This window comes from Rhinolophus hipposideros (genome assembly GCF_964194185.1).
Source record: "Rhinolophus hipposideros genome assembly, chromosome: 19".
In the NCBI taxonomy this organism is placed as follows: Eukaryota; Metazoa; Chordata; class Mammalia; order Chiroptera; family Rhinolophidae; genus Rhinolophus; species Rhinolophus hipposideros.
Window position 1 is genome coordinate 15,422,267 of NC_138065.1, and position 24,579 is coordinate 15,446,845.

The 24,579-nt window shown below is 38.6% G+C and overlaps 1 protein-coding gene across 10 annotated transcripts in view; it reads right to left on the reverse strand.

Annotated features, from left to right (window-relative positions):
• The window catches only part of NTNG1 (netrin G1), a 306,932-nt gene that overhangs the window by 70,411 nt on the left and 211,942 nt on the right, over window positions 1-24,579 (reverse strand). For all 10 annotated transcript variants that reach the window (XM_081025814.1, XM_081025816.1, XM_081025818.1 and 7 more), the window contains 2 exons: window positions 12,266-12,438; window positions 689-715 (listed from right to left, as the gene is read on the reverse strand). In XM_081025814.1, coding sequence (XP_080881940.1) covers window positions 689-715; window positions 12,266-12,438 — 200 coding nt within the window. The remainder of the gene's footprint in view (window positions 1-688; window positions 716-12,265; window positions 12,439-24,579) is intronic.

A 24,579-nucleotide genomic window follows, 5' to 3' on the forward strand; every position in this document is an offset into this window, starting at 1 on the left:
AAATTCTGCACGTATTTTTTTTTGTATCCATTCTCTAGCAAACTTAAACCTAAGTAGTCAGATAAACATGGATCACTGTATTTTAGGAGGGAGAAATGGACAGACAGATTATTTTTCTTCCTTCATTCCTCCAGAAAGACTAATGATCACAAACCTGCTTCTTTCAGGCCTTCACAAAGACTAAAGTTTAATGCATTAATAAAATTCCCTCCTCTGGGTTTCGTGGCATTTTCCTTGGGTTCTAATGAATATGCCTGAAGCATTCACTGGCATCCATTCTCTGCTTTTCTAAATTATGGTAGAAATCTATATCCAGTCCTAGGGAGAGAGTGCAATTTGTTTGTTGGTTACTAAGCATTGGTAAATAGGACTGTTTGTATTTTTGCTAAATGAGTTAAGGTTACCTAAGTAATTGCACCTCTGTAAAGGTAGCCTTCATTGATCAAAAGTAGTCAGGAAGACTGTGGCACTGCCATGTACACAAAAGAGTTCTACATAGATAACTATTTTATCTGTGTTCTCATCATATCTGTGCAGAGAACAAACACAACAATTCAATTCACAAAGAATATGTTCTCTTACATCAGAAATGGACACTGGGAAAATAGATCCGAGGAACTGAACAACAAAGCAAAGCTAGTCTAGACTTGGTTTGATGATTTTTTTTTTTTTTTTTTTTTTTACTTACTACCAATACTGGAAATACTGGGGATACCTAGAGAAAAAGAAACAATAAAGAAAAGCTGTTAGACCTTTATTAGCACATGACATCTTTAACTCAATATAAAAAAAATCTCAGAAACTGAACACTTGATAACATTCAGATCATTAGGAAATATGCACAGAAAAAACCCCAAATATATTTCCATCCATCCAAATCATTTTGCTTTCATTCTAGAACTCCTGAACTCATCAGAGTTAGGAAACGAACGCTCAACTTCAACAGCTGGCTCAAGACAGCTCCATGAAATCAAACATTTTGTGTTTGCCTATGAGGTTAATGAACATTTGTATGTGGTTCAAAACAGATATTAAATTATGCTTGTGTTCTGGCACAGAGTACCAAGTAGACACAACGTAGACCTGAGCAAATATATCCTCATAATGCAATAGATCTCTTTAAATGTGTTATGAGATGCATGTGTTAGCTGATGAAAGTCTTTTGGCACTTTATTTGATTAATTTCCCATAACCATCATTTTTATTCCTCTTTTGCTTGTCAGATATGTGGATTAAACTCTGTAATAGAAACTTAATTGAGCAGAATAATTCAAGAATACATTAGGTTGTTCATATTGATCATGAACTTCATTGATTTTTCAGCTTCTACTTTAATTTACAAGTTGTGCTAAGATGGTGGAACCATTTCAGAATACAACTGGATTTGGCGTAACCATGGGAGTGAATTCAGTGTGTATCCAGATTAAAACTCCTAGCTAAGAATCAAGGCACGGGAGCCAGGCTGTCTGGATTTGAAGCTTTACTCTTACACTCACTGACTGTATGACTTTGGGGAGAGTTGCTTACATTCCCGGCTGTTTTCTGCCTTTTAGGATAGTTGCAAGGATACATAAATTGATATATGTAAAGCACTCAGAGCATGCTACCTGCTTGGCAGATAGCATGTTCTATATCCATCTTTGCTATGATTACTAATATTGATTTAGTTGGCTCATCAAGCAAGCAACACTGTGATAGATATTGCTAATTAAAAGCCAGAGAGTTTTATCTTCTCCACTAAATTCAGGTAGTGGTGTGGGTGGAGCAGGAGATGGAAATCAGACAGAACTGAGTGATAGTCCTGTTTTGCAACTGACTAGCCGGGTGATTTTGGGCAAGTTCCCAGCCTCTACGCCTGTTTCCTCATCTGCAAAGGGGCTAATAATATCTACTGCATAGGGCTGCTGTGAGGATTGAATGAGATAATCCATAAAAATGTCTGACACCTGGTACATAGTCAATAAATGATAGCTGTTAATGAGCTGTTCAGGCTTGTTCTCCACATGGCTGAAGTGTACTAACAGGTGGTAAATGTAGGAATCATTAAACTTCTATTTTAGTATTTATCTTTGAATGACTGCCCTCTGCTTATTTTTAACTAATCACTGTACCTTACTCAGAGATCTCTAGCTTTGTATTCTTTAAAACCAAGAGCTGTTTTCCCATTTCTTAGTTGTTGTTGGTGGTGGGGGTGGGATGGGGGCGTGGGAAGGAGAAATTAAAGTTTACCATGACTTTTTAAAAACCTTGGAAGGATGGAAATCTTGTTTTCAGTTACTAGATACATTAAAACTCTCTTGATTATACATGCACAGTGTTTATGGTGCTTCAGCTTAATTACCGATCACTGATCAACCCAAACTGGAAACCTGAGTTTCCATTTCCATGTTTTAATTCTATGCTGTGAACTGAATTTCAAACTGAATGCAATTTCTACAAAGGGTTGCTGAATTCCTGACCTGACAATCAGTAGACTATCTTTTTGCCACAGCGTGACAGTGGCTTGGTACTGATTTTTTTTCCCCTTTGCAAATCCCCTGTTGAGTGAGGTATGATGGCAGCATCATAATTTTAGTATCAATTTTAGAAGCTCCAAATTTCCCCATGATTGAAAACCCTGCTCCACCACGAGAAACTGCTTGCCTTTTGTAATCCATCAAAGAGAATGGAAGTTAGGCTGGCAGGAAAGAGACTTTTCATGTGTTTTCAAACTTACATGGAGTTAGAGGCCCATGCATAATGCAAGACGAAGTTCTCGGGGTGTTTGGCCAGCCACAATGGGGAGCCAACCCGCAAGATGGTTTGATGAAGTACATGCTGGAGTTGAACACTTTGGAAAGATGCAAGAATATTTCCATTCCTTTGGGGATGCCAGTACAGGGGACAAATGTTTACTGCAGCTAGACAAACCTCACCAAGCAAGGCCATTAGGAGATCCTATTTTCCTCATGAAGCTGTTTTCTATTACCTAACATTCGAATGCTTGAAATTCAGACTCTTCCTCATTTTGTGGCTGACAATTTTTCAAGGTGCTACCAGGTGAGTCATTTTCTATTCCATTGGTGTGAAATGGAAATTACTTAGAAAAGATTTTTTTTTTTTAAACTGCTCATTGGAATAAAGATTTTTGAAGTTGAAAAGAGCTGAAAGCCAAGGGATGCCCACTGGTATATTTTCAAATGTTATTTTTTCCCCTAATGTTTCTTATTTAATGTCCAAACACCTTGTTTCTCTACAGACATCTAAAGAATTTAATAAACCTATCACATCCATTAAAAAAGCTGTGAGTTAGTCCTGAAAAATCTTTCAAAAGTTTAAGAAAATAGGACAGGAAGGCTACAATACAATTCATTTCATAAAAGGTGAGTTTCTTTGGGATCTGTGGGGGAAGAATCAATGAATGTGATTCTATCTTACAAGTGACAGTGCCCATAAGCCATGGGAACAAGAGTCAGATCATGCTCAGAAAACACTGTCGAGACACATGTTGGCAGTTTTTATTAACATTCCCTGTGAAGTGACAACTATTATGGAAAGAATATTTTTACCTTAAGAATTTCATTCAGAAGTTATTTCTTCCCTTCCTTCTTCATCTCCCTGATGTAAATTGCCACTCTCCTTCCTGATCACACACCTCTTTGTACGGGCCTCTGTGAGCAACTTATCGACTTATTTTTATGATTGTGTGTTTGCCTGAGAACTCTGAGGAAATGAGTGACATCTCTCGTCCCTTCCTGTATCTCTACTATCTGCCTGGGACAATGCCTGATACAGAAGAGTTGCTTGATTTATATATGAGCCAAAAACTATCACTTGTTTCCAAGAAGCTTTCTATCTGTCGTAGTGAAAATACCCTTCTGGTCATCGTATGATCTTATCCCCTCCAAAATGTTCCACTGAGATATTTCTCCAAGGTTAGTGTTAGTGAATATTTTTGTTCTCTTTGAGCATTTACTCTATTCTGATAGCAAGAGTTACAAGATTTACAGAAGTCCTCACCACCCTCCCTTCCAGGAACCTCAGAGGCTCAAAGCTCAACTGGATAAAACTTGTTTAATGTTTGGCTTATTTTCTTTCTATTTTTCTTCTTTAACATCTTCCTTTTGAAAATTCTTATTTAAATATTCGGATTTGTATTTCCCTTTTTTCCTAAGCCACCCTGGGGCAAATACAAATTTTGTGGGGCTTAAAGCTATACAAATCTGGGAGCTCTCTTTGAGAAAAAGCTCTCTAACTTCAAAATATAAAATTAGATACATTTGAAATTGATTAATTTTTTTTTTTTTTAATTTAGAAGGAGTCTAGTGAAGGAGTATGAAATTTAGGTTTTATTAGCTTAACTCAGTCTCTGAAACAACTTCAAAAACATGTAGGAAAGATAAATAGATGACTGATAGATAGGCAAGCAGAAAAGGGGGGAAGATAGCAGATAAGGAAATTCAGAAAGTGATAAAAAATGGAGAGCTAAAAGGGAGTTAAAAAATCATCTTATTCAGCCCTTTCATTTTATAGAAGAGGAACTCGAAGGTACAAACAGAAGGAAGGACCTTGTCCAAGTCGACAGCTTTGTATTCATCATTGGAGCAGGTCCTTCCTAATTCCTGCCTCCTGAGACATTGCTAAACTTGAACTGAGGAAATAAAGCACAGGTACCGTGTTTCCCCGAAAATAAGACTGGGTCTTATATTCATTTTTGCTTCAAAAGACGCATTAGGGCTTATGGTCAGGGGATGTAATCCTGAAAAATCATGTTACGGCTTATTTTCCAGTTGGGTCTTATTTTCTGGGAAACATGATATACATGAGCTTTGAGTGAGGGTTCTGCAATACACGGTTTATGATTTTGGTACTATTGCTTCTGCAAGAATAGGAATGCAACTTCAGTCAGAGATATGCACACATGCTGAATGAGCCAAAGGGCTCACTGAGCCCAAAGAATGGGAAGGTACTCAGTTGGAGGCACTTGCAGTTACTCCCTCCTTAACCAGCCCTCCACACCTCCATATTTATTTTAATGTTTGTTTTAAAGGAATTTTGCTACAATTAAAGGGATGAGAACCTAGTAGAATTATACAATGTATTACTTTCTTCTTCTTCTTTTTTTTTCTCTCCCAGTTTTACTAACCTTCCAACCAAGTACATGGCTAAAGGGGATGTAGTGAGACTTAAGGGAGTCAACGTGCTGGAGAGCTCAAAAATAAACACACTGCTCTTCCGAAACAGGCTAACGCAGGGCTAAAAGCCGTAACTTCTTTGGAGAATCAATGGGAAGTTCAGCAGCTTTTTATCATGAGAGAAGCAGAAGGGACAGGGATTCGGCACGCTTCAAATTGACAGGAAATATTACCACTGTTGTGATAGATAGTTTGATTAAAGCCTGTCAAGTGAGTGACTGGATCTTCTAGCTAGGCTGTGGCTATTGGGAACGCTAGCTCCAAAAAGCCCCACTGAAGCAGAGGTGGGTGAAAAGGAAGGAGACACACTACAGCCTCACTTGTATTCTGCTGCAATTTCTGCCAACGTCCTCTCAGCCCCGGTCCCTGCTCCAAACTGCTATTGATAGGAGGTACAGTGAGTTGTCTCTGGGGAACTTGGAAGTGAAGGAAATAAGACTGTCCTAACAGAATTATACTGTGAAATCATCGTATAAGTGATGCAATCAGAGATAGGTAACGTCATCTTGCGACAGCAGAAGGGCTTCGGGGCCTGAAGTAGCTGATAGAATTGACAGAGGTGATATTAACTTATTGACATGTGTAAAGAATGGAAGAACGGTTAATCAGAAAGAGGGCCATCCTGATGCCTGTGGTGGCAGTGCTGGTCTAGCATTGTCTCAGAAAGAGGGAGGGGTAACCTGTGCACTTTCACACCTTCACTGTGCTGCTGGAATTAGGGAGGCTGACCCTGTGGTAGCTCGGATGTGTCAGGAGGTTTCAGCCTGATGTTATTAGCATTCGAGTCATTTAAACTTCCTTATCCCATGCATGCCAAGCAACCTTCCATTATTATCTGGTTCTGCAAGGAGACTTAATTACAGAGGAGAGAATTCCCTGGTCATAAGGACTTGAATATTCTGAACACCGTAATAGTTATTTCATATCGTGGATGAATCAACTGGCATTTGGACACAACTGGTCTCCCCGTATAGTTGCTGTCTCCAAAAGGAGAATGTTCTGATCAGACTGGGAGGGATCCATGGGCTAGAGCTCAGCGAAATTATGAAAATATAGAGCAGTTAACTTTATTGTGTGCTTACTATGTACCTGCCACTGTTCTAAATACCTCATATGTATTAATTAGTTTACTTTTTATGACAACCCTCTGAGGTCAATACTTGGGTTTATTTTGTAGATGGGGGAAACTCAAACACAAAGAGCTTGCCCAAGATCATCTCAATCCGTTGGGAAAGACACTGAGATTTGAATTAAGTGGTGCTACCTGATATTCTGCTGTGGGGACTGTAATATAACCTATGTACACTGGAGTACCCTTAAAATCCTAAAATTTTTGAATTCCAAATCATATCTGGTCCTATGAGCTTCATATAAGAGACGGTATATGGGTAGTTTACACGTGTAACTGGGTATTCTGCTTTTACATATTGGGACTTCCAGTTTGGTTTATCTACATAAGGCTTTGAGAGGAAGGTCCACTCTTATTGGGGCTGACAGGATCAGGGTTCTGAGCCTGAAAGGTTGGTGGCCAGAACCCGACAGTAGTTAAGTTGCTGAGGCCATGAATGCCACATGGGGAAGCTTATGAAAGCAAACCAGTCAATGTGTCATCTTTAATGGCTGGATGGGCCATGAAACAAAAGTGAGTCTTTTTCCTATTATATTTCCTCCAAGATCTCAGCTGGTCTTTTCCTGTAGGAAATTGAAGGTCCTTGTGTTAGAGCCGCTGAGCTATGGAAGGCCACATATTCCACGAGACACCAGAAGGTCAATGGGAGGTCAATGTACCCAAATGAACATTACAGGGTTATTTAAGTTTACTTATTCTTCCACCAAATCATTAATTCCATAAATATTTATAAAAGCCAAAAATAAAACATGGTCCCATTCTTACATTTCTAACCGTTTAGCTCCTGAAGTCAGGTTTAAATCTTGCTCTGTCATGCATTCACTGTGGGACCTTCAGGTACCTTGTTAACCTTTATGTGCCTGTGTCTCCTTATTTGTAAAATAGGGATGAAAGTAGTATGCAACCCATGGGGATATTGTAAGGATTCAATGCAAGAAAGCACATAAAGCTCTTCACAAAGTATAATAGCCTATGGTGTGCTTAACCAATAGTAGCCACCATTATTATCATTATTATTAGAATTTTGGTTAGAGTCATTTGATTGTGAGGGTACATACATTACCAAGAATCTAGAGAGAAAGAGCAGTTGATTTTGCATGGGAGAATCGAGGTAGGTTTCACTGAGGAATAGACACTGAGGAGAATGAGCAGAATTGAAAATGAGCAGAATTTCAATAGAGAGAGAAGAGAAAGGTGATTTGGGGAAAGGAATGAATTCAGTATCTAGCACACTGACTTGGAGATTTTCATAGACAGGTAGAAAAATCAATCTGGATTCATTAGAAGAATTCAGGCTACAACTGGTTGATTGCTATTAAACCACTAATACTAAGAACTGAAAACACAGGAATAGATTGGAATGCCAACGAAGAAACTGTAAACTGAGAAGAGGCAGGGGTGGGGAGCCAGAAAATTTAAAGCAAGGATGAAAGGGGAGTCTTTGAAGGCAAAGAAATAACAAGCAGAGGTCTAGGAAGAGAAGTGGGGAAAGCAGGTTTAGAGAAGGCTAACTTGTTCAAACAGGTGTCAAGATGGAGCTCATATCCTAGTGGAGGACAGAAGAAGTCAGTGAATTTTAATCTGGGACGTAAAATGGTGCAATGAACAGTCCTTTGAGTTAAGACACACCTGGGTTCAAATCCTCCTTCTTACCCACACTAGCTATGTAAACCTTAAGGGTTTCTTTCCCTAAGTAGTTATCAGATTCCACATTTGTAAAATGAACATAGTAACTTCTACCTTATAAGATTGTTGTGAGTTAAGAATGAACTAATGCATGTAGAACACTTAGGAAATTGTCTGGATAATGACACACATGGGTTCTCCTGGGAAAATCCAAATTGATCAATGCAAATTTAATATCAGAGAAAATCATAGAACAATCATCAAATTACTTTCCATCACTTAGCTTGGAGGAGCCATAGATATTGTGTAACAATTCAAGTTGGATTTCTGAACAAACAAATAATGTCAGTGTCAGACCAATTTAATTTTCTTTCTTTGAAGAATATTAGACCATGTAGGTAAAAGAAAAGGAAAAGATTGAATGCAGTTGAATGAGCTGGGCTTTCTGTCTATCTCCATGACATTTTTATCACTAGGCTGGAGAAACTGTTTAGAGCAGCATGTCCTTCAAAGAGTGTTTTATAGAAAGTTATTAAGTGTCCCATGAACAATTAAGTTTGGGAAACACTGGGTAAAATAGGTTACTTTACTATAGGATTCTCAAAAAATTTTAAATAAGGCAATGTGAATATCTAAGGGTCAGTATCGTATATAGCATTTTCTAAAGTTACTTGGTCATGGAATTCTTTTAAGGGTCATAGAACACAGTTTGGGAAGCAGTGGTATAGGTTCTATTGTATTATCTTTCCTGGAGTTATAGTTCTTAAGGGTTGATTATTAAGTTTTCAGTAACTATATGTAGAAAACTCTTTTGCGTTATTTCACAGGGATCACAATTTCAAGAGGTGCTACGTAATACTGTTATTTATAAGCTGAACAATGAGAATCAAAAGAATCATGATTAAGCATGAAGTTGGACAGAGTTCCTGTACATGGAAAGCAGAAATACAATTCAAAGGACATTCAAAATAGAATTCTGTCAAAAATAGGATGAAGATCAATGGGGAGAAGAAGAAAGACATCTTACAGATAAAATATAATTTCTAGATACTTTTGTAGGGAAATAAGGAAAAGATTTTGATGCACATATATATGGCTTTAAAAGACCAAGAAAACACACTGGGTCTTGAATAAATAGGATGATGAATAAAAATATCATCACAAGAGTTATTACTTCTGCCTCTGCCAAGATGACTGCAGTGAAAAGCATAGGGAAACGTAATGCGTTTCAGATTGGGGTGGCTGTATTTTAGACTGTTGGGGCTCTGTGCTCTCCTGGCTCTACATGCTCCATATAAAAGCTGCCTTGGAGTTGCACCAAAAATCAGGGCTTCTGAAGCCACATGATTCCCAGCAAGGTTCCCACCTTAGAGTACCTCTGAGCGATGGGCTGAGTGTCTCTGAAGGGAGATCTTATCAATTTCTTTGTTTAATGCAATCCTCTTAGTTCTTTTGCTAAGAATGCGTGGGAACTAACCCTCCTGTTCAAAACTTATCCTGGCTGCTTGAGATTCTGCCAAATCCAGAGATCCTCCAGTACAGGTGGCATTTCTAGGCCACTAAGGAGTTGATGTTGAGGGATCAGAGATTGCAGTCGATCCTTTTTGACTTTGTAGGTTTTGTATTCTTGTGTTAGGATATAACATATCCTAAGTGTCCCTCTGAAATAACTGACTTGTAATTTATCAAATGGAGTCGTGTGTGTATGTGTGTACGTGTGTGTGTATGTGCATGTATGCATGTATGTAAGAAAAAGGGAATATGAAATGAGAATCATAAAAGTACTAGAAGTCCTGTGCTTGGCTTAAATTCCCACACTAAAAAAAATTAGAGAATTTCCAGGGCCAGCAACCAGGTAAAAGACATGAAAATCTTAACAGAGGAAAAATGGCATTAATGATGTCAACCTGGAGAAGGAAAACAAAATTGGGGTCAATGCATTTCTTTTACTACTTAAAAAGAAAAAGTGGTTCAAAATTAGGAGACATTCAACATTGATGTTAAGAAATTAAGTTTTATAACAATTAAAACTGTCCAATAAGGGATAAGTGTGCCTTATGAAAAGAATCCAAAAAATAAAATTATTTTTGAATGCTTATTTTGTGGCAGGTGTTATGCTAAACACATTACATGCATTAGCTTATTCAATTCTCTCAAAATCGCTGTGAGGTGAGAACTGCTATTATCTTCACATTACAGATGGTAAACTCAGTATTTGAGAGGTTAGTTTACTTTTTCAAGGTCACATAGCTAGTGAACGGACAACTGGTATTTGATCCTGGAACCTGTGTTCAATTGCTTATTTCCATCCTTGGACGTTTTTTAAAGCACAGTCTGATGTATCCGAGATTTAGTTTAAGGAGTTCATTCCATTGTAAGACTTTTCCATTGCAAGACTGGACCACTGCAGATAATCTCTAAAACCTGTAATCCAATTTGAGAGTTGGATATTGAGAATCCATATTGAGAATTGAAACATTGACGTGAACCTCATTGGCCATTGTGTCCATCTGTCAGCTTCCTATTTTAATAGAGATGGAGACAAGTCTAAGAGTCTCAAGAAGGCCAGGAAAACCTAAGGGCTGGATGGACAAAGGAATCTATAAGGAAAACTGGGAGGGGTTACATTCCTTTGGCCAGGGAGTGAATTGGCGATCTGCAATAGGCAAAAGGTTAAGGGTAGGTAGGTCATTACCACAGAGAATATAATAAGAAATCCATTTCAGTGAAAAAGCTTGGCTGGCACAAGAAGGTCTTCCCAGTGAAAATGAAATCAACAAGACTGAAGCACAGTTATGGGTAGAAGAAGAACGAGGTCATGGTAGAATAGAAGCCCATGCTTCAATAGCAGTCCTCCCTAGACGCCTTTCTGGTAGCCATGACGAGTTGGCCAGCCAGGGTTTGTAAACTTCACTCTCTTCCATCCTGTCCCACTAAAGAAGCAGCAGACACTGAAAGTAAAATCTGAGCCATTTTTGTTTTGGAAAACTTGTAAACCCTTTTGACAACTGTGGTGATGGGGATTCTTAGGTAGCTGGCCACAGGGTATTGCAACAAGTAACCTCATGAGATTCCTTCTGAATTCTTGAGTTATGGCAACAATGGAGGAAAGAGTTTCTGTTAATAAAAATTGCCTTGGAAAATCAACATTTCTGCTCAACAGAGCTTTATGTATTAATTTTAGGAGCTAGACCATCAGTTTTTTCTTTAACACACAAAGAAACTGAATAAGGGATTTTTTTTTTTTCCTGCTTCCTAGAAATTTTATCATAAGCTCATGCCCCCACACTTCACAGCTTGTTACTTGGTTCATTACTCTCACATTTAACTTGATAAGGTCCTGGTGTCTGTGATATTCGTTTTTAAATTTTGGTTTCTCACAGCTGCTGCTTTGAAGTGCCTGATAACATTTGTCGCCTTGCGTGGAGCCAGTGGCTTTTCAAGTTCCCATTCTCCCATTGTCCACTGCCCTGCTCTTTCTGTTACTTATCACTTGGATGGATATATTCTCAACCTCACCCTTTCTCTACTTTTGAAAGAGGGTAAACCTTGAGCTTTAGCAAGTGGCTAATCGGTCCATTCATGGAATTGGGTAATTTATTCTCGAAGAATGACTTCTCTCCTCGAGCATGTCAGAGCATGTTTTCCTAATGGATGTTCAGAAATTTCAGTGGTGCACGCACATGCATGGTAATGGGGCATCTCTCATGATTCCTGTAGACACAGATAATGCCTATGCTCCACTCACATACACACAAGCATCTCTCTTCTCAGTGTGGCCCCCACATGCCTACAGTCATGCTCTTTACCTAAAAGTGGCCTCTACTAACAGGATATAGGCCAGGCATGACCTCAACTGCTAGAATTTGAAAAAAGCCAATTATTTCACTGGGCAAAGTTAAGCTGTAGTTTAAATTAAAGAGGAAAGCACTTAAATTAAAGAGGGAAGCACTTCTGGGCAAAGCATGGGAATGTAAACATTTAGAGAATTTCTGGAAGTTAAAATTAAGTTAGAGTTGGGAGTTTTGAATGAGTTCGTTATTTTAATAGGAAACTATTGGGGGGGGTACCTCCTGTTTCATCCACTTAGAAAAAATTTCTCCTGTGATTTCCATCATTTCCCAACACATTTGATGTGAATTGGAAGACTGAAGTTAGCAGATGATCTGAGCGTTAAAACGTGCTTACAAGTAGTAAAATAGGGATAAAAGCTTTAGCTGCATTTTGAAAAGGAATGGGACAATTGGTAAGAGGAGTAAAAGCACAAATGCAAGTGAAATTGACAGGAACTATCAGCTCATCGTGCACAAAATAGGTGTTACGAGCAGTTACTCACAGGTATTTGCAGTGCCTTTGGGGATGGGGAGATACGAGCCTGGGCTCCAAGGTCGGCCCTGATAATTCTTCTTGCATTTCCCACAGTCTGGACCTGTAGTGTTGTGCTCACATTCACAGGTCAATTTGCTGTTGTCATATACACACACAGTGGCATGGAGATTACATTTGCACCTAGGCAGAGGAAAGACAAGAGTTCACTGTAAGTCACGTTGGTCTTAGTGATCACTAAGGCTTTACTCATCTGTCTCCTAGGTTGTGGCTCTCACCCTGCAGGACTTGAGTGCTACATGGAAGCTCTTGCTTGGTGAAATGCAGATTTGCAGCCCCACCTTCAAAATCTTTTCAACAAGTGCCCTTGGGGCTGGGGGTGGGGAATATTAATACCAGTCAGTCAGTTCAGTGGGGGCCTGAAGCTCTCCTAAGACAATCGTGCTCCGAAATTAAGGGTTTCCCAAAGAGCATCCAAAATACTGCCAATCGTGAGAATTCTTCTGTGATATTATCAAATCTGTGACAATTTCATGTGGGTTGGAAGAAAAATGTTATCTTCTGTTTTTCTTTAAACCAGAAGGATAATTCTTATTTGTTTAAAAAGATACATAACCATTACGACAATTTGCTATTCAGATTTATTTTATAGACCCCAAGAAGTTATAATCAGCTGTTGTCATTCCTAAAATGACATCTCCTCAGATCAGAAGAATTTTTCCACCAAGGCCTGAGTCTGAGTAGTCCTCAGATTCCCCACTTATGGAAAACAAGGTAATCACAAAGATCTCTCAGAAATGGGTCAAATGGCTCAGATAAAAGATGCTTAGAGTCCTAGAAAATAAAAACCTACATGTGGTAGGGGTTTGAGGTCATTAGCAAAGGCCTTGCCATTGGTATCCACGAATAGAGCTGTGATATATGAGAGGCAAAAATGGAATATGCAGTTTCCACAAAAATATATACATTGCCATATCCAAAGTCTTTGATTGTAAAATTGCAAAGGCCAACTTGATATTTGTTGAGGTAGCAGGTTATAAATTGTAACACTCCAAGCACGAGCCATATCCTCTGGAGAAGTAAAACCTAGGTTGACAAAATGACCATATCCTGAAGTCAGAACAATGCATGCAGGAAGAAATGTCTCCACACAAAGGAGAGAACCCAACACCCAGGCTGGGGGATAAAGGACCAACGTCTGTCAGAGCCAGAACCTGAAAATGTTATGTGTGTGTGTGTGCATTTTTAAACTGGCCTGGCCTCTTCTAGGAACTAGGACAAAAATATAGAAAGCCAAGTTTCATAAAGACAAAGAGATATGGTAATGTTTTACATTTGTTTTTTTGTGTGGAAGATGTTATGAATTGGGAAAAGTAACAATACTCTTTCTTAGGTAGAAAAATAGGATTCTTTAATAACTGATGTTGGTTTATATAATGTTTGTACAGTAACATTCAAGTTTCTCTCTTGTGCATTGATGATCTGTTTGGAGCACTGACCCATCCTTGTAGCAAGGAAGCAAAGGGATGACAAAGGCTATCACTGACAGCTGCTGGGCTCCTTTCTAACTAAACTGCGTAGCGCCTTAAAGCAATGGCCACACATTCAGACCTCCTTGGAGAAAACCAAGTTTCAGTTTCCTCTGGGTCTGCTATAATTTATAATACAGCTATCCCAGGCTCTCTGTATAGTTACACGTATGCACTGTAATAAGCTGAAAGGCTATTTCAACCATACCTATTCAAATCAGACACATAAACTGCACCTTTAAAAATTAATATTTGCATAATCTTTTAACAAAGAAAAGAGGAAATAAATCATTCAGTTAAGTGAAATAGGCAGTGTTTAATTATGAGCTAGGCCTTATAACAATCTCCTAGATGTGAGGAGTTTGTCGTGCTAAGTTGCTTATTAAAGGATCTTTCTCCTTCCAACATTAGCACCTTTATTTATGGGTATGTTTTATATATATAGAAGATGTTAGAAACCTAAGTGATAGAACCACCAACTTATACTGATTTAGTACACTCTCTGGTGTTAAAAATTCCAAATGAGGAAATAAACAATGTGACCCCAAAGAATATTCTGTTTCATGTGTGAAGAACAAGAATGCAAGTAGTAATTATAAATTGGATTTATTTCTTGTAACTGTTAATACTTTCATACGTGTAGTCACCCTCTGAGTTAAGTTACAGGCAATTTCCATTCTAAAGACTTTCTATTTACTGAGAAAATATTATTTGAATAACAAAAGGAGGTGAAAGAAGAATAGATGAATGTTTAGCCTTATTTTTCTCAGATTTCTTCCAGTTAATGGTTCATCTCTACTTGCCCGAAAGCTTATTAATCGCTCAAGTCTCAACTCAGTTCACAACTCCTCCCTGATATCTACTCTGCATATTATAGACACCCTGATCTCTACCCTTCTGATTTCCTTAAACGTTTCTGTGTGTTTGGTTTACCTGGTTATTACCTAAGGCTCTTTGTGCTTTTAAATTTTTTACTCGTTGCATAAATCGGTCCCATATTAAGGGGGTGGGAGGATATCCACCTTGTACCCTGCTTTTCTTTTCCAGTTACCTCTTTAACATTCTCCTTTCCCTTCTTGAGTTTCCCGCACTTGCCATCTCTGGTTTCTCATCTTGCACTCACTCCTTCTTTCCAACTAACCACAGCCTCTCTTGCCAAGATCATCTATGGCGTCCTTGCTCAAAATCCAATGGATACTTTTCCTTGTCTTATCTGACCACGCAGCGGCATATGACTCTATAGACCACTCCCTTTTGACACTCTCTCCCCACAGGATCCTCAGGCTCATTTCCAGAACCCTCTTCTCCCTTGTGTTCTCTTCATGTGCTGTTCTTTGGGTTCTGGCCCAGCACAGTCAGCCTACGTGACTCTCCTTGGGCACTCTTATCGAGGTTGTCCCTTCAATTTCCTCTGTGGTCCTTAGCTGCCTTTGAGTTAGAGGCATTTTAAAGCAAACTTGCATCATATTTTTGCCTCCAGAAAAAAATAAACGTATGCAAAATAAGCTCAAACATTTGAAAACATTTTAGGGTAGTCAGAGATTTTCTGTTACTCATAGAAATCCACAGAACCTCATCCCTCCATTATCACTAGGTGAAGACGACCTGATTAACATGTTGATACGTCCTGAATCTCCACCATGAATGTCTCTCTTGGGCATGTCAAACTCGACATAAACTGAATTCTTTGGCTTCCCCGCCCCACCTACTCCTTCTGTGGTTTCTGTCTCAGTAAATTACATCACCTCCAGTCAGTTGGTCAAGAATGACTTCTACCTCCCCCTTTCCTACCACATCTAATTTTTTGTTACTTAACCCCTACCAAGTTCTGAGATTCCTCCTCCTTGACAGCCCTGAAATACATCCAGTTCTAGCCATTACCACTTCCCTATTTGAGATCATCACCATCTTTGATCTGGTTTATCACAATGACTTCTGAACAGACCTTGGTGACTCAAGTCATGCTCCTCTCTAGCCCAGTCTGAACACAAGAGTCAAAAGAATCATTCAGACAAAAATAATTGGGTCACCCTGGCTTAGCACCATTGAAAGATTTCCTATTATTCTCAGAATAGAGTCCAAGCTCTGTAACATGGTCCATAAGTGCCTTTGAAATCTATCTCTTCTCCCACCAGAATGCCTTTCCTATGTGCTCCTCTGACACCAGGCAAGGCCAGTCGCATGAGAAAACCCACACTATCTCTGCTGCAGACACTGGCTGTATTATAACTGTCTATTCTTCCATCACCTTCACTAGAGTATAAGCTCCTGGGAGCAACAGTCATGTATGATTTACTGAAACCTTCCTAGCATGTGCCAAGGTGCTCAGTACATAATAAGTACTTAAAAAAATATTTGATTAATTAACAAATGATTAATAAACAAGTAAGCTCCCTGAAAGCAGGAACTTCATGAGCCTGTTCTGTATATTTAACCCAGCAATGGACTAAAGATTGAGGATGAACAGGCACTGTACTAAAACAAATACTGCATGATGTGTGCTGAAAACTGCCACATGCCCTCATCATTGGTTTTCATAACTAACTTTATAAAGGGAAAAGGGCACTCTATATAATTGGTGAGACCTTGTAAAACCCAACTTAATTTAATTTAAACTGCAGAGGATTTGCCAAATGCCAGGAACCTAACACAAAAATGTCTGAAAGACCCAGGAGAACATAGCTTAGAGGAAAGGGAAAACCAAATATTTGTGTAGCATAATTATTTTGGAATGTGCATGTTTTAGCTTCAACATCTCATGCAAAGAAGACCACCCTGATTCAGTTGAAGTTTGACAGAGCATTGCTTGGGCACTGGTGAAAACTTCTCCAGTAGCAAATCTGCTGACGTAGCTCAGCTTCAGGGCTGTCTTTCCTCAGTCACTGTGCCAGGGCTGAGCATGTGAAAGTGGACACTGAGGTACCCTGACATTGGCGTGGATTTGGAAATGACTCCCTTTCATTTTCCACAGCTCAGTTTATTCTCATCACTCCATTCCAATCAGATACTAAAATTCTTTATTTAGAGTCCCTGCCAAAGTGGCTTTTCCTCTGAGGGGGGATTTCACAATGCTAGGAGATTGCTCTCAATTCCTGGTATTACGATCTCCAGCCTTGTGATGGGGTGGAGGGTAGATTTCTGTGACATCCACTTGTCTCTGACAGTGGATAAATGGATAAATGTCTTTATCCATTTCCACGGCTACCCAGCTCCCACATCTGCCATCACATTAGGTGGAGGAGCAATTATACAAGTAGAGACCTAAAAGATTTCACTAGCAGTGAGATAAATATCTGATGTTCTGAAGAGCTAAGCCTATTCACCAAATCTGTTTACACACACAAAAAACTCACACCAAGACACAGCTGACAGAACTAATTGACTTGTTTGTACGTTGAAGGCCCACTTGTATGTAAGTGACAAATAGCACATACTGTCAAATAAGGGCATTGCTAAGACAGATTTAAAAAAAGAAACATGAGCTCTAATCTGTGATGCAAAGAGTGAAAACCAGTGTGTTCTTGCTTTCAATGAGGTCTGCACTTCCTGTATTTTAGTGACCAGCTGTCATGAGTCAATTTCATCTTGCTTATAAAAAAGATCCAACGTTTAGATCTGTGCCACCTGCCAGTAGGTATGAAAAACCCAGCCTGCTTGTTTTTAAAATGATATAATTTAATATATTTATTCTGGGAAGCATGTTATCCACCAGAATTTCCTGTGAATTAGAAGTCTGTATATATAGTCTATTACTAGTGTTTTAGAGGTACTGAGACAAAGAAGTTTGCAGCTGGCCTTTTATGAAGCAAAACAGGAAAGGAAGCCAGGTTTGCTGCCTGTAGGTCAGGGTTTGGGCTACTTTTGAGCCAGAGGGGGATTTGCCTGAAGTGAATAAAATTTGAGCATCTCCACGACCTTGAGGAAGACTCTAACAATGTGTTCATGTGGTCATTTGCTTTTGCATAATTTTCACAAATAAGATATTATATATTTTTAATTAATGAAGGTTTTTTCTGAATACGCCCTACCCCAATGGGACACATTGCAGGCACTACAAAACCTGAGTTGGCCTCCAGTTGCACCCCTTGCATTGGATTGGCACTAGGTACACAAATGCTTTTAGAAAATGGGTTAGCAAAAATATTAGAACTTTGTAGAGGTCTTTTTAAAAAGGTGCTATAGTACAAAATGTCTCTCACATACTTTTTCTGCCTCCGCAGCCCCTCCACATTTTGCTTTTCACTTCAACACATGAAGTTTTGGTTTCCAACTCAACATGTTATTTGAAATGGGAGACTAGCATAGATATAATTTAGAGATTATGTGTTATGACACTGGAATCAGACAGCATGGGTTCAAATCCCACCTTTGCCACTTATTTGATGGGAGACCATGGATGAATGACTTGACAAATAAATAGAACTAATGTTAACTGAAGACTTCCAAGCACTTGGCATTGTGCTAAGTGCTTTTTGCATATTTCACACATTATTTTGTGTGAAATTGTGTGATTATTGTGAACCCTCACAATAATCTCGTGAGACAGGCACTAATAATTATAGATGATGCATTTGAGTACTGAAGAATTAAAAAACCCTCGTCTCCCATTTAGGATGAGATGGAGCAGGGATTCAAACCATGGGCAGCAGGTCTCCAGAACTCTGCTCTTACCACTGCAGAGGTCAGTCTCTCTTCCTAAGTGTGGCTGGGCCTCAGCTGCCTCATGTGTAAAACAGGAACAACAAATGGATGTGTTTCAAAGGAGTTTTGGGGATTGAATGAGATAATGCATGTAGGTCCCGAGGAGAGTATCTGACACAAAATTCTTAAAACATGTTAGTTTCAATTATTATTATTTCTAGTTACTACTGCGACTACCACTACTGAGTTACCATATGACTCAACAATTCCACTCCCAGGTATTTACCCAGGAGAATTAAAAACATGTCCACACAAAAACTTGTACACCAATGGTCATAACAACATTATTCATAATAGCCAAAAAGTAGAAACAATGCAAATGTCTATCAACTGATGAATGAATAAATAAAATGTAGTGTATCTATACAATGGAATATTATTTGGAAAAAAAAATGTAATGAAGAACTGGTATGTGCTACAACATGGATGAACCTTGAAAACATTATGCTAAGTCAAAGAAGTCATACAAAAAGGCCACATAATATGTTTTCATTTATATGAAATACCCAGAATAAGCAAATCTATACAGATAGAAAGCTGATGAGTGATTGCCTGGGGCAAGTAGAAATGACTGCTAATGGATAGGAGTTTTCTTTTAGAGTGATAATAAAGTTCAGGAATTCAATAGTGGTGATGGTTGCACAACATTTGAATATCCTAAAATTTACTGAATTGTACATTAAATAAGTGAAAAACTAAACCAGAAGAAATATGGTATTTATCCAAAAGAGACAACAGAAAACAGTGAGTAAGAGTTTGGGCTCTGGGATCATGCAGTTTGGCTATAGAAGGTAACTTAGGCAAGTTCCTTAAGCTCAGTTTACTCCTCTGTAACATGAGGATAATAAAATATCTGCCTTAGGGATCGCTGGGAGCAGTACATGATACAATACAATGAGACAGAGACTGTTAATTGACGTATTCTTTCTTTTTCACAACAGTACAGTTTTAGCTGGGCACGCAGTCACGTATATAAAGACTACATTTCCCAGCACCCCCTTCTGGTAGGTGTGGCCATGTGACTACATTCCAGCCACTGGGATGTTAGCAGGAGTGGTGTCTGTGACAACTCTGTTGGGTCTGTACACTTTCCTCCATTCCATGAACATGGTGCTGTGCAATCTTGAACCACATGGACTATGTTAATGATGATGGACAGTGGAACCGGGGCCTTGGGACAAACTCCACTGCAGCTAGGGGTAGGTGAGTCATGGCAGGTGTGTGGAGCAGAGCAACCATTCCAGACCTACTTCCCTACCTCCCAACTACAAGGCGTGAGAAATAAACTTCTACTTTGTTTAAAGCATTGTTAATATGAGTCTCTCTTACACACATCTGAACTAATATTTGAACACAGCATCTGGTATATAATAAGCACTTCATAAACATAACTACCACTATTAGAAAGCATAATCTTACAGCAAAAGATGAGATCTTTAAATATCAGATGGGCATGGTCTGACCCTAATCCCATTAGGAAAGAGGGCTCCAATCTTTCCAACACTCTACTATTCTTTCTTCATCAGTAAAATCCACACTCTGATGGTAGTTATCATTGGTAAGCAAGGATATTTTCAGAAGATCTATTTTTATAAACTATGCAATGGTCAAAGTTCCGTGTGAAATAGATATTTGCTTTTAACATCATTTTTTTTTTGAAAGCAGCCACACACTAACAGACAAATGAGAGTCTGGACATCCACATTTTGCTTGGATTCCTATCTTATTGGAGAAGTATACATGGAAGAAGGGGCATTAGGATGCTACAAAGCCACCCTGCTCATCAAAAGGGCAGGTTTCCATGTGGTTCTTGAGCTCGTTCTTTCAGAATATATTGAGAACCTAATATCAAACCTAGTTGATGGGGGCTTTCCCCTCCTGTGCTTTGTTCTTGGAAGAATTATTTTTGAAAACTGAGTGGAATAACCTTATTATTGCTATTGTTGTTATTATTTGAAACAGAGAAATGTGCTTTTCCATTGTTTTCTCTGGGAGTGTAAAAATACAAACTGAGACTTGATCAGTTCTTCACAGACACTGGAATCTTGTGATCTTTTTTAAATTTATGAAGCAATTGGTTTGCTCCAAAAATTAATGGAACAAGGACCAGAAAGTCTTCTTGTATATTTAAATAATAAATGACTTTGAGATCCCCATGACATTTTTAAAACCCTCTAAAAGTTCCATTTAAACTTTACTTGAAACCCTAAACTTACCAGTCGTGAAACATCAGATTACATGATTCACTAAACTGCTGGTTCTTTTAGATAAAATTAAAAACAGCCCTTCTCCCATTTCTAAGGCTTGCCAGGGATGCTAGAGTACCATGACTATGAAATAAAATAAAAATAGTTGCTCATAAATTGGAGATAATGTATTGTCCGAGATCAGAACAGGTATATGATTGTGTTCTGTGAGCCGTTTACTACACTCACGAGGAATCTGGTTAGACAGGAGGTGCCGAGGATAAAATACAGACATAACAAGATAATTATCACAGTCCAGACTGCCACTGTTCTCTGCACAGCCAATCAATCAGAAGATTGGGAGGGAAAGAGCTGGTTAAATTAAAACTAAACTAATCCAAAACCAAGTAGCAATTAATAGAAGACCCTAGATGCTTAATAGATGCATGGTGAACTTTCATATTGAGAAAACAGAAAATTTAGGGGTCTCCAGTTCCAGAAATACAAATGATCATTGTTCGACAAACCAGAGTCTATAAGCGAGAGAGGACAACATGGTATTAAGAGCTTTGACTCCGGAGACAAAGGGCCTGAGTTCAAGTCCTAGCTCTACCATAAACCTGCTGGTATCCCCATCTGAGACTCAGTTTCCTTATCTATTATATGGACGACGATTAGTGCCTGAAATATAGGACTGCTAAAAGATTAAATGACTATTTAATGTACTATTGTCCACATAAAGTATATACCACCAATTCTGGCATAATAAGTATTCAACAAATAGTAGCTATTATTATAGGGAGGTCTGGCAAATTCATGGCTTGGCTATCTAAAAGTCCTTCACATCCCCTTCTCTCTTTTCTTCCTCTAGAAAACATGTGGGAAAATTATAATACTCATGTTCCCCTCTCTGCTTGGCCAGTCTGTGTATTTCTGACCAACGAGATATGACCAGGAGCCACTCAGTAGGGTGTTCAGGAACACTTTTGAAGGACAGCTTAAATGGAATCATTCCTCTGGCTTTTTGCCCCTTTCTCTTTGTGCTTTCCTCCTTTTTCTTGTCTGGGATCCCAGACTGAAACGCGAGAGGGACTTCAGGATTTGTAGCCATAAGAATGGAAGTTCCGTTGAATGATGGGAGGCTAGAAGGAATCCACAGCCTGAGAATGTCCTTACACACTATGTGAGTCCTGAGCCTGGGGACCTCCGAGGTGATTTCACTTGAAGAAAACAAGCTTCATCCTGTTGAACACAGTCAGCTTTACCTGGTTTTATAAACTGAATATATTCCTGACATAAGAAGCAATTGTAAAGACTGTGGATGTATTCATGTTATTTCCCCACATATTCATCCATTCTATGGTTTACGGTAACCAATGGCTAAGTTAGATTTCTTTTTTCTCTTCATAGAACCACATACATGAAATATTTCTTTCACAATTTTTTTACTTCCAATGTGATGTGAATTGTACCATGATAATTTCTTATATACTTTCTTGGATTAAGAAAACATAATTCTCCTTTTTTTTTTTTTTTTTTTCCTATGAGAAACTGGGACAAAAGAAAAAAAATAGGGCAGAAATAAACCAAAAGTTTCTTTGAGTTCTGCAAAGCCACAGAGTTCATAAGGCTCTGGCTGTAGACCTGAAAGCCATCTGACGCTGTGGGATTCCTTTATCAGGTTAGATTGTCAGATAAGATTTTGAGATCTTGTAAGTACACTCATCCACTTTAAAAACTTTATTTCTTCAAATAGTTATATTAGAGTCGTATTAAAAATGAACCAGGCTGAGTAACTAGCTTTATGACTAGGAATGAAAGTACAATCTACGCAAAAGAATACACTACAGCAATCTTATTCTACACTTTGACTTTTCACTACAAAATTTGAGAGGAAATTGAATTAGATTCCCATGGGTGGTATGGAAAATTGGGGGAAATAGCTTTCTTCTAACTCTCCTTTTTCTGAGAAATAAAATAATATCCAGTAGAAAAGAGTGCACCGACTAAGACCTTTGTTTTTTCCCCCTTATTTGGTGGCCTACTTTCGTTAACAAACGTTGGAAAAGTTGAAGTTGAAGAACAAAAACAAACAAATAAACAAAACAATGAGAGTGAGAGAGAGAAAAATCCCCCACTAAAGAAGTTTGATCTCCTGATCTTATTTGCTGTGACCAATGAATAGTACTCTGTCACTTAAGATTAAGATTAGGAACAAAGTCTCTAAAGCAAAAAACAAAGAACCCTGAGAATAGAAATGAACAACAACAACGAGTTTTGAAACAATCCAACTGATAGGACACGGTCAGGAAAACAATACTAGATAGTAGCTACTGGAATTATCTTTCCATCTATATGGTTAAATATTCAGAGGTGAGGTCTACACCAAAAGTATGAAAATATCTTTATGAGAAGTGAAATTTAAAATAATGTACTATGTATCACAGTCATAGTTTAGAGTCAAATGATACATGATCATGGGACCTACGTTCAATCACTAACTATCTGATTCACTTTGGGTGGGTTACATTAGCTTTCCAGGCCTAATTCCTTTGAAATGTGAAGGGTTTGGACTGTGTTTGAAAATGTCCCACGTTTCTGGCTGACTGACTACCTTCTGGCAATATCTATACTGTAGTGGGTATGCATGCTGCAGTTTTTGCACACCCCAAATCCCTTCTTCTTTCTTCTGTAACAATACTTTTGGACCACCCTTTCTCATTCCTAGGCTAAGAGGTTCCGGTGGGGTATTCCAACTTGCAGTTCTGGGGGTGATCAGAGAGGCGGGGCTCAGTCCATTGATTCACTCTATCTTCTTGGACACAAATATTGGTTCAAGGATGGAAACATGGCCCATTACCAGTGAAAACGACCTGGGGTTGAGATTATGGGAGTAAGAAATTTCTTTGCTTAGAATTTTGCTAAACTGGTAATAGGTAGCCTGAAAGTGTAGAATCTCAGCTTAGAATAAAGCCAACAGAAAGGAGAGAAAATCCAAGAAACAGGGGCAATATTCTGATGCCTTTGTGTAGCCCACGATGCCAGCCTGTCTGACTCTAGCTATATCTTGGGTTCTTCGTTACATGAACCAAAACAGTCTCTATTTTGTTTAAACTAGTTTGAATTGTTTTCCTGCCACTAGCAACCAAAAGGTCCTAACAAAACACATCATGTTACTTCTCCACGACTGTGTCTCCTCTCAAGTTGATTGAACTAGACTGAATGTATGACCCCAAAACAGTCATTACATAAATTGGTCAACAGCCCAAAATTTATTGCCTGGCTTAAAAAGATGAACTGGTCTGACCAGATTTTTCTACAAAGGATTTAGAATTGGAATATGGAGACAAGTTGTCACTAGTATATTAGAATATACTAGATAATTTCAAAGTCCGTTCCAGTTCTAACCTGACACAATTCATATCAAAACTTTTAATTAATTAATTATTTATTTGTTTTTGTAGATGAACTGTTTAAGTGAAGATGAAAAGTGCTGTATTTTGGAGTTAGAAAAGACCTGGATTTCAATAGTCCCTTGATCACTTTTAAACTGTTCGCTCTTAGGCCGGTGACTTTGCTTCTCTACGTCTACTAGTTCCTCATCTGTAAAACAGAGAGGACAATGAGCAAGCAACTCCATTTGTTTTTATTTTGGCTTTTGAACGAGATAGCACTCAAGCGCCACCACGAACAACTCAAAAATAAGTGAACATGATAAGTCTTAGTTTCTACCTGACTGCCATCATCAATCATTATGAGACATTTGTTAAACACAATATGTGAGACTCCGCGGTTAAGATTTTACTATGTCCAAATACATTAAAAATCAGACTTGTATCCCGGGTCTTCCGTCTCTCAAGTCTACAATGCCTCAGTTTGGATTCTGGCTCTACTATTTACTTGCAGTG